Below are 13,242 nucleotides of genomic sequence, written 5' to 3' on the forward strand. Positions count from 1 at the left end.
CTGAGGGCAGTGCAGCAGCCACAGCAGCAGCCTGAGCTCCGGCTCTCCTATGATGCTTTCAGGTCACTCAGTCTATAAAATTCATAGAATGAAGAAGGAATGTTGAGTTTCCCTGAGCCCAAGAATAATACCACCTCTGATCTGTAAAAATGAAAAAAAAAAATGGAGCTTTTCCTTTGCAAGTGGGTTTTAAATATTTCTCCATTAATAGTTAATGCACATGCAGTCCAGCAGAGTGACAGCTCCATGTGATTATGAATTCTGGCATCGTAGCTCTAGTCCAAATAGGAGCTGAACTTTCAAAATCACAGTGGTTACTTTTGACAAATTAAATTGTCCTAGTTAGGAATGTAGGAGGGAAGAAAAGAAAGAATGTGGTAGAGTGGGAGTAAATTCTCCTTGGAGGTGATTCTTAGACTGAGGAAGGGAAAAAATAAAGGAGAAAGGACCAAGCTGTGTTTCTCAGGCTGGATATCCTAACAGTGTTTAAATAGAAAGTTCCCCTCCAAAGGTTGAGCACGACAGAGAAAGGGCAGGAATATGCCAGCTTGGCAATATGGCAATATGTTTCAAAATGAAGTAAATACAAGGAGTACAGTAAGCTTTTAAATAAAAATCAGGTTGCTCTTAGGACCCTGCAGTTTAAAACTGACTAGAAAGAAATGGTCATAAATTTCTAGCAATCTGAAAATTACAAGAAATTATTTAAAAGGAAAATCTACTTTTGCCTGTTAAATCTATATTTTCTAAGTTCCTGGAGCATTTTTGGTGGTTTGATGGTGACCAGCTACCATACCAACAGGTGCCCTACCCAGTAGGTCAACTGGAACAGATAACCTGGAGTATTTAATCTGTAGTCCCATATCTACAAGTTCAAATGGTTTTCTAGCAGAGACCCTCTGCCCTTCCTAACACTGCAAATATAAGATAAATAGGTAAAGTAAAGAGGTAGTATCTAAAAAAGTTATAATAATAATTGATAATAACAGAAGTTGAATGTGATAAATAAACTTCATTTTCACTGACAACCATTTCACAATATTTTCTCTTGCCCATATTTCCAAATATGTACTTTGAGGATCAAGTTAGGACTGTACAAGGCATGAATCAGAGTTTGAGCCTAACTCTCTATGCCAAGAAAGGATGAGATATAGAGAATGCCCAAGGAGAGAAGAAAAAAGGTATCAAATTTTATTATAGTAGGAATTATTATTTTATTCTGGTCTATTGTTTCCTGGAAACAATTGTTTCCTGAAAACTTCATCACTTAGCTCAAGGTTTGTCTTAAAAGCTTCACCCTCATTTTTTTTCCATTAAGACCAGGAGTAGGAGCTTCATTCCCACCCTTAACTATTTTTTGAACTCAACAACTGGTAGCTAAGTACCAGCTATGTAAAATACTTTGCTTTACACCATAGAATATAAATTTAAGTCATTTTTGTGGATGTACATAAGTTTTTTAAAGAAATGATATTACAGATAGGTTAAAATGGATTAGAGATGCTGTGAAATGGGTCCAGTGCCCTGTTGAGTCTTAACAATAACTAGGAATATGAATAATAAACATTTTGTATTGAATGGGATACTTTTACAAGCTAACAAAAATATTCAAAGGTAAATACTGTCCTAGGTACATGTTAAAACACTAGCACCTTACAGTTCAACAAATTTAAAGATAAGATGACTAAATGTCTGATATGGGGCCTCCTTGATGGTGTAAGGTATTAATTCTCAGCATTATGAAACTATCAGCAGCCACTTCAGCACAAGTTCTAGCCCCACCCAAGGAGGTGACCGACATGGTGCAGCAGACCTCACCTGTCTCACCCGCTGCTACCCTCAGCCGAGAATTTCTGTCAATCTGCCTGTTCTGCTCCCTATTCTATCTCTGGTGAATCCTCTCACCACCATCCCTGCACTTCTGGACTACACCCCAACTTTTGTATGCATAAATGAATAAAATAAATCTTTAAAAAATATATCTTATATAATATCAAAATTCTCAAAAGACTTGGGGACCAAAAAAATTATATTCCTTTAGAGGTGTCTATGATCAATAGGCCCTAAACCTCCTCCTCATGGAATCAGTTCAGTTGATTCCTGAAAGAGCAGACTAGAACTGAGGAATGGGATATTGGAAATGTGAACCTAATCAGAGAATCCTTGGGGATTATTGGGAAAAAACAAAAATTAATTCTCTTCCATCAGTTTCTCTAATGTAGAAGTCACCCCAAGTTCTAAATGATTCCTTAGACATCATCCTCAGGATTACTTTGGAGGTTTCTAAATCTCTGGAATAATTTGGGGGTTTATCTAGGGACTTAACAAACCTGGAACACAGGCCCACAGTTTCCAATTCAGCCTCTAATTTTGTATTACACGAAATGCAAAGTTAGTGTTAATTTAATGACAGGTATGTTGAACAACTGAAAGGGACAGATGATGACAGGACATGAGTCACAAACTAAGAACCACCGTACAGAAAATGTTTGGAAAAATACTATAACTCATAAATACTGAGTGGGTGGAATAATGGCCTTTAATATGCCAGAATGGGAATTCTCAGGCAGAGCACTTACAAGGAAACCACAAGAAAAAGAAGACTGCACTTTTTGTTCAATGATTTCCTATTAATTGTGATGTAAATTATATGGATGCGATTTTGACAAAGAATAGCACTGTTTCTGGAAAAAAAAAAGAGTTATGTGCAAAATACAAAATGCATCAAGTAGAAAAGAAATCTTATTTGGCATTATGAGTATAATAAAATCTGAGATAACAGCTTATGATTAGAGGACTTTTTCTATTATTTTCTCCTGTTTGGTTAGATTTCTAATGCTCAAATCTTAGAAATAAAACAAATATTTTGCTGTCACTAAGTTATTATGGGATTTATAGGAGTTTTCATATATAATTCTTGATCCTGATATGAAATGTGAAGCCACCTACCTTTGTTTATATTAGGTGGATGTGTGGTGTCAAAAGATATATTGCATAGCATTGGTGTTAATGTGGAGAGCTACTCATGTAAGACAATAGTTAATAGTCAACAAACCCAATTAATGTTGGACAGAATCCTTGAAAGACTAAAATGGCCCCATTTGCTGAATCCCTGGAGAACTTATATCTCTCTTAACCAAGATGATTCTCAGGGGATACTAATTAAAGTTGACCAATATCTTGAAAAGTAAAAATATATATCTTTAGAAGTGGTAAAAGTTAAAGTGATATATTAAGGAGAGGTAAGCTGCAATGATAAAATTGAAGAAGAATGAAGACAACTTTTATTTGACCTTGAATGTACTTCCTATTCTATAAGAAATTTTAAAAAGCTAGAGGGTAGTTGTTTCTTGTCATTATACTGTTGCTGATTCTGTGGTTAGTTATTAATTTTATTTTTTATGATTCACAATCTGCTCTTTGAAATATGCCATATGCTCAAAGCAATTCAAGGATGACAACTGTCAGAATTACTCCAATAAAAATTGCCTAAATGAGGAAGATTTACTGCAGTCTGATATTTCAGTAGAAATCCCTCTACCCTCCCCAACAGCTTTTTCAGGCACTGTGAACCTTACGACCATTTGTTTCCCCAGTCAAAATCACATGGCTGCTTTGTAAAAACTTCTAAAGCTATTTAGTAGAACTGGTAAAGCACAGTGGGCTAAGGGTGAATTAACAGACATGGAACACTATATATACATATACACATATAGTACACATAGTATATATGTATGTATGTGTTTGTGTATATATATACATATATACATATATATATATACATATATACATATATATACATATATATACATATATATACACAACAATGAGTGTATATATATACATATATATACACAACAATGAGTTCCAAGCCAGTTTTCTTAAATCATATACAAATATAGTGACTTAATATGACAGTGTCTGTCCTATGTATCACTAATAAACATTAAATTGAACAAGCTCTATACTTTGAAAGCAGTGAGCCAAACTTAAACCAAATTTCTTTTTTTCTCGGGAAGATCTGAGGAATGGATAGAACCACCTGAATACTCCAATCAAAACATATTTTGCTAGGTGTTACCAGGACATTTATCCTTCATTTTGTTTCAGTCTATTTATTAATGCAGCTTCATTTATCGCTATTCATCTTGAAGAAAAATCTTTGTCCTTCTATAGAATTACACCAAATAGAATGTGATAAAGGGGACTTTCTTGCAATTATGATGTCGATGCAGCCTGTTAGCACACAAGGGATAGAAATGAGTTTTGGAAGAGAGAAGGGAATTCTAATAGACACCGTGATACATACAATGAACGCAAAGATATCCTGAGAGACAGAAGAAGTGGGAGAAAAAGACTTGTCAGGCTAATCAGATCTTCTACAGCAAAGTAAAGGCAAGAAGAGTAGCTCTAACCTTGTAAAGATGCTGCTGTTGCTCTTCTGACATCATCAGGTCATGGCTGTCCATCACAAGGGACTCCATGTCAATCAGCCAATCCCAGAGCTCCTGATATTCTGAATCAAAGTCCAGAAGCCTGAAGATAAGGTGCAAAAATGTATTATACATAAATACAGTGTAGTTGTTAAAATCTCATATTAGAATAATATATTCTTTAAAAATCTATGATCTTCTTAGGTGATACCTGTAAGAAGAGAAGGGGAAATTCTCTGTGTGGTACTCAGTGAGAAAAACAGTAACTCAACCTTGTGACAGAGCCACTTCTTAGATTTTGAAGACATAACATGTAATCCTAATGTTCATACCTGAAACATATTGTAGAATTTGCAGCACACGAACAAAATGCCACTTCTGTGTCCTTGAAAAAGGACACATACTTAACAGAATGAGATAGGGAGTCAGTATCTTGTAGCAGGTTACATGTTTCAGAATTTTGGGTATAAATGGCATCCTCAATACTGGAACCCCTTTCTTGCCTACTAGATTTTCTGTAGAGTGCACCTTCAATAGATTTATGATTAACAATTCTAATTTAACTGACTTTTCTACAATTATCACAATACATTATTATATCCAAAATATTATTTACATAGGGAAATGACTCAATCTATTTATCCGTCCCACTGCTGTCTATCTGCCTATCTCTGTGAACATATATCCTACATTTATTGTCACGGATGAGTAGCCAGCATTTCAGCTTAACACTCAGAGATAGGCTTGAGTGACTCTGGGAAGCCAGTGAGAACCAGGGGCAGATCCAGTATTAGACAGGTGTTCCCCACAGACATGTAGGAAACAAAGGTAAGGACAGGAAGTCAAAACAATGAATCTTTGAATAGCCAGCAATCATTAAAATTCAAAGGAGGATCACTATGGTTTTCAACAAAATAAATCATTAGAATAAGGAGCTTAAAAGGATTAATGTGATTCTCTATTGAAAGCCTGGTGAATAAGTAAAGCCCAGATTCTTCTAAAACACTGTGATCAGAAAATGAAAGTGCAGGATGAAACACTATGACTTTGTCCTTCTCCCCAAAAATATCATCCCCCTAAAAGAAATCCTTGTCTTACAAACTGTAACTGACCCAAAACCAATAAACTAATGAAGCAGCAGCTTCAGGTATAAATCTGGATTTTAGGCAGTATCTTATTACGCCCATATACCTGTCTCTATGCACTAAATGACTGCTTTCCAAGAAAAGGAGCTTCACTTTTAATAATTTACAATTTAATCATAATGTAGTTGTCAAAAAATTAAGGTGTGTCTAATGATAGTGAAGACTCAATCTAGAATTGCTTATTATATTTTAATTACTTTACCATAATTATAAAGATCCTTGATTAGGACCATAAGTACCCAAGGGCAAAGATCACACTGGCTAACAGAGAACAGATTAATAAATGTTTACTGAATGCCAGTTGACATATTCGAAATCTTCAGTAAGGCTATATTGACCTAGATCAGTGCTTCTTAAATTTTCTTCTGTATGTGACATAGCTGAGGATTCGTTCTAAGGTGAGGCCTCAGATTCTATGTTTCTAACAAGCTGGCAACGAGCAACATTACTAGTCATGGTCCTTACTGTGGGTAGCAAGGACTTCCAGAATATACATGAAATATGAAATAGCATGTCAAGATACTTAAAAAGAAGCAAACAATAGGCCCTCCCTGGTGGCACAGCGGGTTAAAGCACTGCACTGGGAAGCTATAGCCACTTCCACATGAGTTCGATCCCCGCCTGCCCTGGAGGTGACCCACATGGCATGGCAGACCTCTCCTGACCCGCCCGCTGCTCCCCTCAGCAGTGTATTTCATCGTTCTGCCTGTTCTGTTCCTCACTCTGCCTCTGGTGAAGCCTCTCACCGCCCCTGAGCCTCTGGCCTGTACCCCAGTTCTGTATGCACAAATAAATAAATCTTTAAAAAAAAAAAGCAAATAATAAAAGTTATAGCTGGGACTAACCATAGTCTCACTCACTCTGTGAGTGACTAACATGGAATCACTAATAAGTGTTTGTTCACAAAACATATGCAACCATTAAGAACTAACTCCTAAATTATGGCCATCATTTATCTGTCCTTGCATCCTCCCACATATTAGTCATTAAGACTTGGGAACAGTGGAATACCACTCCCAAATTTAGGGGAGTATGATTCAGGAGAATAATAAAAGCAAAGGGAAAAGGAGAAGAAAAAAAAATCACTCTTTCACTTCTGGATTTGTGAAATAAGAAGACAAAAAAAGCTGCTCAGATGTGTATCCTCTCTTCTCTCAGCCTAACACCTAGAAGAGAGGCAAGTGAAACAAGGTGAGGGGAAGTCCAAAGCACAGGGATATCAGCTCCATTTCCTAGTAGGAAGTCTAGGAGGAGATTGCCTTAAACAATGGTCCTCATAATAACTGGGAGTAGGGATGTTGTAATCAGAGAGGGAACTTTGGTCAGAACTCCCTTTGCAACCTTGTTCTCTCATGAAAACCCCGTGAGGTTTCTAGGAGTTCAACTGTTAAAGTTGACATAAAGTCATTGTCATAGCAACAGAGTCACAATGCCCCCCCCAGGAGAACCGGGGGCGAGGGGGAGGTGGTCTCTGAAGACAGATCTTCGAGACTTGGCAGGACCAGGGAGGACTCAGATAAAGCAAAGTCAGCAGGAAATACTTTGTTCAAGGCAAGAAATAACACAGTCATAGCCTGTTGTGGAGAGCAGCCTTATAATGTTCAAAGCAAGACCCATTTCAATTAATACAGCCAGCCAGTGCCCAAGAGCAATATTAAAGCAGGGCACCTTATTGCACAGCAGAATCATGAGGTCGTGTAAGCCTCCTATATGATCGAAGAAAAGAAGAAAGAATAAGAAATCTGAATGTATTGCAAAAGTTTGTTCCCTAAAGAAATTGTTAATTGATTAGAATAGGTTATAAAAATTGTGTTTAAAATACTAAACCTTGAGCAAGCTTTTTTCCTTGCTTTATGAGGAAAGTATATATTTAGAATGCCTTTAAAAATGATCCATCAGCAAGAGAAAGTAAACATGTCTATTTTCTGTATTTATATGATAAAAAGAAAATTTGATTACTACTAAATAACTCAAGAGTATGGGATGAATTTATCTTCATAAATATGAGAGGCTAGGATGGTACTGATAAATGATGATGAATGAATATAGGTAATGAAACCAAAAATCCTTGAGTAGGGCAAGAATGACTTCAGAAAAGCAGCACATAACAGAGATAATAGTATCTTATGCCCACATAGATTAGCAACCAGTGCAATATGGAAGGGCTTTTTCACTCATTATGCAGGTCAGATTTTGCCTTCAGTCTATGATAATGATATATTTGCTTACTTAAAAGATGGTATGCAATAAATGCTCAATTAAAGTGAGTTACCTATACTCCTCTTTTCTATAGTGAAAATTATAATTGATTTTTTTTTGGAAAATAATAGATTTTAAATAATATATATATATATATATATACATATATATCTACATATATACCTACATATATACATACAGGACAATAGATGTTCAGAGTCATGAAAATTTTCAATGGCTCTTTACTATGCCTTTATTTCTATTGAGTGATTCCCTTCTATCAAAAGTCATTTCTTCCAGTTAAATGAACCTCAGATTGCTCAGAAAGTCTACCCTGGAGACCTGCAAATGATGAATGAACTTAAGACAGATAATCTTCCTTTTTCCAGTCTACTCTATCTTCATCTCAGTTGACAATATTTAGGTCCCAGTTTGTTAGGCACAGTGTAAGTGCTTTAGTTCCATATTTTGTTTCATTAAGTGAAAAATCAACACCAGTGTTTTCCAAACAGATTTCCATAAGCTCATAATACTGAGACCTTATAAAAAACAGGCAAATAAACACATTTTTTAATGTGGCACTGGATTTCAGATTTCTGACCATAGGATAATATACACCTTATAGAAGAGTTGAGAGTATTCCAAATTAGTTAAATCGAATGTCTGACCTTGTAGCAAATCACACACAAACGAATTACTAAAGTTTCTTTGATGATTCTTTTGAAAACTTGAAAAATGACTACAATTAAATGTACTCATTTTTTTCAAGAAAATTCTTAGGTAAGGGAGTAGTTTACTTTCTTATGTATATATCACCTGCGAATTGTATTAGTTTTTTCAAGTGATTTTATGAAAGACAATGTCTTCCAGGAAAAGTGCCAGAAACGATACAGGAAGAAGATAAGATCAAAGCTGAGTGAATTTATCAAAAGTAGGATAAAGCTAGCCAACCATTCTATATTCTCTTGAAGAATATGCTGCTTCTATTAGGTAAATTCAGAATCAGGTTCACTCGTTGGTGACAAATGTCCTTGTTGCTTTATTTAAGAAGGAAGAAAAAGGCAACTGAAATTGTGGCAAGCAACTCAAAATATTATAAGGTGTACATGAGTACAAGAATTATTGCTTTAGAGAAATTTTTCTCATAAACTTTGGTTTGTAATTGTGTTTGAGTTACTTTCAACTCATTTACTTAAATATATAATCTCCCAAAGGTTAAAACATTCCAAGATATATTTTGGTACTCAATGAATATGTTATATTCTCTATGAAGATGCTGCAAAGCAAACTTACTTATACTTTATGAAAAAGTTAAGAGAACAAACACATCACCAAAATGGTGTTCTTGTGGATACTTTTCCTTGAAATCGTTATATACCTGATTTTACTTGTAATAAGAGTTGGACATTCTGTTGCAGGTATTAATATTCTCATTTTAGGAGGCTTAACATTTTAATCAGTGTCCTAAATCAAAATCAGATTTTTAGACATTTAAAGAAATAAAAAATGGGTTTATTTCATAGTCTGAGAATCTGATAAAGAAACAAGGCTCTGGAGAAATAAACGTACAATTTTTTTCTTTAGCGTTTTTCCTAAGATTTGATTAAATATTATAGGTAATTGGCTAAATTATTTCCCAACACCTTGTCTATATTTTATTCTCCCTTTTCAAGGGTACAAAATGATTCCAAGGTCCTTCACTACAGAAATAAAATGCTAACAAGCTTATTTAGTATCATTTTCCTGCACACTGGATAGCAGTGCACTAAGTGAGGCTGGCACAGTTTAGGAATAATCCTTCTTCTGAACCCTGATGGGAGTTATGTTTGACTAGCTAAGTGTTTGAATACATAAATGCATTCAGCCTTTGGTATTTAAAGTGAGCATCATTAACTCAACATTTCAACTTAAACTTTGCTTAAAAGATAAAGTTTCACCCAAGTGAAATCAATGGGAGGTGTGTGTGAATATATGAGGTTTCAGCTTGGCCCACTAAGGAATTTTGATTAAAACAGACAACCAAATGAAGAAATCATCAAAATAGAGCAATTATTGGTTGAAGAAAAGATAACACTAGAAAGTCTTGGCTGTTTTTCTACCTAAGACAAGAATAATAAATATTTTGGGAGCTTTTAAAAATCCATCTTTTGTATGTTTAAGGGTTCATTTCACACCAACGTATCCAAAAACACAAGACCGGTAGCTGAAACACCAGTTTGTATATATTAGAACTTCTATTAAATTATCTAATTTTCCTAGCTGCCTTAGCATATTGATTCTTTTCTCAAATATTCACTATTCTGCTCACATTATTTGTTCAAGGAAATTTGTCTCTGGTTTGCAAAAAAGGCCACTATAAGGAGCAGTAACAAAATCTTACAAAAATATAGTTTAAGAAATTCACTGAAGTAAAATACGAACAATAGATCAGAATTTCCCACTATCCTCTACTTCAGGAGGCGGATAGGCACAGGAGGGAGATACAACAGTGGCACCTCATCCAATCATAATATCATTAAAGAATAAAATTTAGCTTTCCAGCCATGGAATCTGATATGCACAGTTGCATGTAGAATCCCTTTCCACTCTAAACATATTAAAGTGTGGACACTAATTTACTATTTTGAATGAAAATTCATGAGTGACTACCTCGTGAGAAAAGCAGCCTGCCTTTGCCATTAATAAATAAAAAGGAATATGGAGTTCTTCCCAGCAGTAATTTTCTCAATTCTCATACACATCAATGTACATGTGAAAATGCCTAGACATTTGTATGGACCCCTTGGCTGTCTGTCCATAAATACTTGTTAGTGAAATAAAAGCCACAAGCAAAAAATTCTAACATCCAAGATAATCGTGAAATTTGAAATATCAGTGTAGGGTTCTATATTCTGTTATGCTGACAAGAAGTCAAACCTTTTCTAATTTTCAGATAATATATTGAACAAAATTCTGACCAAAGAACTGAACAATGATCTGAAGAATTCAGAATCAGTAGTGATACTAACACAAGTGAGGGAGTCATACTTCAGAAGACAAAGCAAGAAAAGATGTCATTTAAACAAACCTCCACATGCCATTACCTCTGTGTTAGTAAGGAAAGGATGTGGGTTGGGTAGCTCACTCATTTGTAAAAGCAGTACTCTACCCTACCCTTTGCTGGTTTTCAAATATTCCATAGGCAATAGAGAATATCTGCTTTCAGTATTAAGGAAAAGAGTAAATAACCTGGAAATAACTTCCTGCTATTCAATCCATAACAAAACCCAATAGCAGAATTAACATGAATAGTTCTTCCGAGATGACACTGTCTATCTTCTCCATCAAGACTGACCCTATCCAGATAAAGGTCAGACTACACTTTTCTAACTGCTCTTCTTGAATTACGTTTTGACATCACTCTTCAGCCTACATCAACAAGCTTACTCTGGAATTTGGTTTATCTTGTAGGGCTACAGTATCACAAATGACTATGGTCTCTCTAACAACCTACAAGAGAAATTTCTCTAAGGTCTCAGAGGCATAAGAAACTGTGCTTCCCACAATATATATTATTTTTAACCTTAGAACACCTGATTTTTCTGACAGATGTCATTTTTCTTGGGTGGAAAAGTTTAACACAGCCCTTCTTATGGATATGCATAAACTATGCATTTGTTTTCTTACACATGTTTTACTTCTACTGAACTTATATGAGATATTTATCCTATTTTATTGTAAGTGTTTTTGTCAGGTGATTCAAACCTTTTGCAGAAGAGAAGTGACAGAAGGTACAAGTATTCAAGAAAAGTATTAAGCTTTGCACATTAAAATGAGTTAGATTTGAGGCCCTCCCTGGTGGTGCAGTATGTTAAAGCACAGCACTGAGAAGCTAAACTCACTTCAGTTTGAGTATGATACCTGCCCCAGAGGTGACCACATGGTGTGGCAGACCTCTCCTGACCCGCCCGCTGCTCCCCTCAGCAGTGTACTTTGTTAATCTGCCTGTTCTGCTCCCTACTCTATCTCTGGTGAATCCTCTCACCAACCCTGCACCTCTGTCCTGTACCCCAGTTCTGTATGCATAAATAAATAAATCTTTTTTAAAAAATGAGTTAAGATTTGTTTTGGTACACTCTCATTATCTCTGTAAGCATTACTCTCTTCAATGGACCTTGATAACTCCAAAGCTGTGCAGGAATTACTAAGATGAAAGATATACTTATATTTGAGAAAGAGAGAGAGAGACAGAGGGAGAGAATCTTTGCTAGGTGACTTTGTTGGTAACTTCGAAGTAATATTTCTGGCCCTCCCTGATGGCGCAGCGGGTTAGGACGCAGCACTGCAAGCTGGCCGCAGCTGCGTCAGTGCTGGTTTGATCCCTGGCTCCAGAGGTGATCCACATGGCGTGGCAGACCTCTCCCGGCCTGCCCGCTGCTCCCCTCAGCAGTGTACTTCATCAATCTGCCTGTTCTGCTCCCCACTTTGTCTCTGGTGAAACCTCTCACCGCCCCTGCGCCTCTGGCTTGTACCCCAGTTCTGTATGAATAAATAAATCTTAAAAAAAAAAGAAAGAAAGAAGTAATATTTCTTCAGAAATGTTCCTACATGTCTGGTTTACCCTTTATTGGTTCCTGACATGAATGGTCATTAGATCACTGAAGTGAAAGATGGTGTGGGTTTAAAATTAGTTCATTGTTTTTGCACATTAAAAGAGTATAATATCATGTTCCCAAACAAATATTGTACATATTAGATATTTTTCACCCAAGAAATATTTACTTTGATAACCACACAGTGCCCAGAATATGTTGTACAGGATTTTTTTCTTTTTCTTTTTCTTTTTGCTCTTTGACTGCATATAGCATTGTGATCTTTGTATTTTATGACATTAGAGTACAAGAGATGGGACAAAAAGAATATGAATTGAACACTGATTAGCTAAGTATTAGATTCAGATAGGGCAAGAGTCAGGTGAAGATAGTAGAAATGCACAAAGGGAATAAGGTTTCTTTGGGGGTGTCTTGTGACTTATCCGTGAAAGTATTTTTAAAATTAGCTGCTATAAGAGGTAGTACTTCTTGCTATGGCTGGTGTGTACCAAACCAAAACATTTTATAAAGCCATGTTCCAAAAATACCTATTGATCATAAATTCAAAATGTTTATTTTGAGAGACAGAGCTAGAGAAAAGTGAGAGAATATGAGTGAGCAAGAATATCATCCTATGCACAGAAATACTTTTGACTTGTTTTTCAAAAGGAAACCTGAAAGATCACCATATTACAATGAAATCCAGGATACCTCTCTTCTTATGTGGTCAAAGTCATTTAGTGCATTTTATTGCTTAATTAAATTAGAGACTCAAATTTGATCTTTAATAAGTCAATTTTTTTTAATTTATTTTTTTTATTAAAAAGTTTATTTTTACATCATTTTGCACATTTTTTTTTTCATCTCAATTGTAATCCCCACGGGTTTCCCATC

The 13,242-nt window shown here is 35.6% G+C and overlaps 1 protein-coding gene across 1 annotated transcript in view; it reads right to left on the reverse strand.

Annotated features, from left to right (window-relative positions):
* AKAP6 (A kinase (PRKA) anchor protein 6) overlaps positions 1-13,242 on the reverse strand; it is a 412,455-nt gene that overhangs the window by 105,264 nt on the left and 293,949 nt on the right. Inside the window, exon 9 of the mRNA XM_004681951.2 lies at positions 4,416-4,536. Coding sequence (XP_004682008.1) covers positions 4,416-4,536 — 121 coding nt within the window. The remainder of the gene's footprint in view (positions 1-4,415; positions 4,537-13,242) is intronic.

This window comes from Condylura cristata, unplaced genomic scaffold (assembly GCF_000260355.1).
Source record: "Condylura cristata isolate star-nosed mole 26May11 unplaced genomic scaffold, ConCri1.0 scaffold00013, whole genome shotgun sequence".
Taxonomy (NCBI): domain Eukaryota; kingdom Metazoa; phylum Chordata; class Mammalia; order Eulipotyphla; family Talpidae; genus Condylura; species Condylura cristata.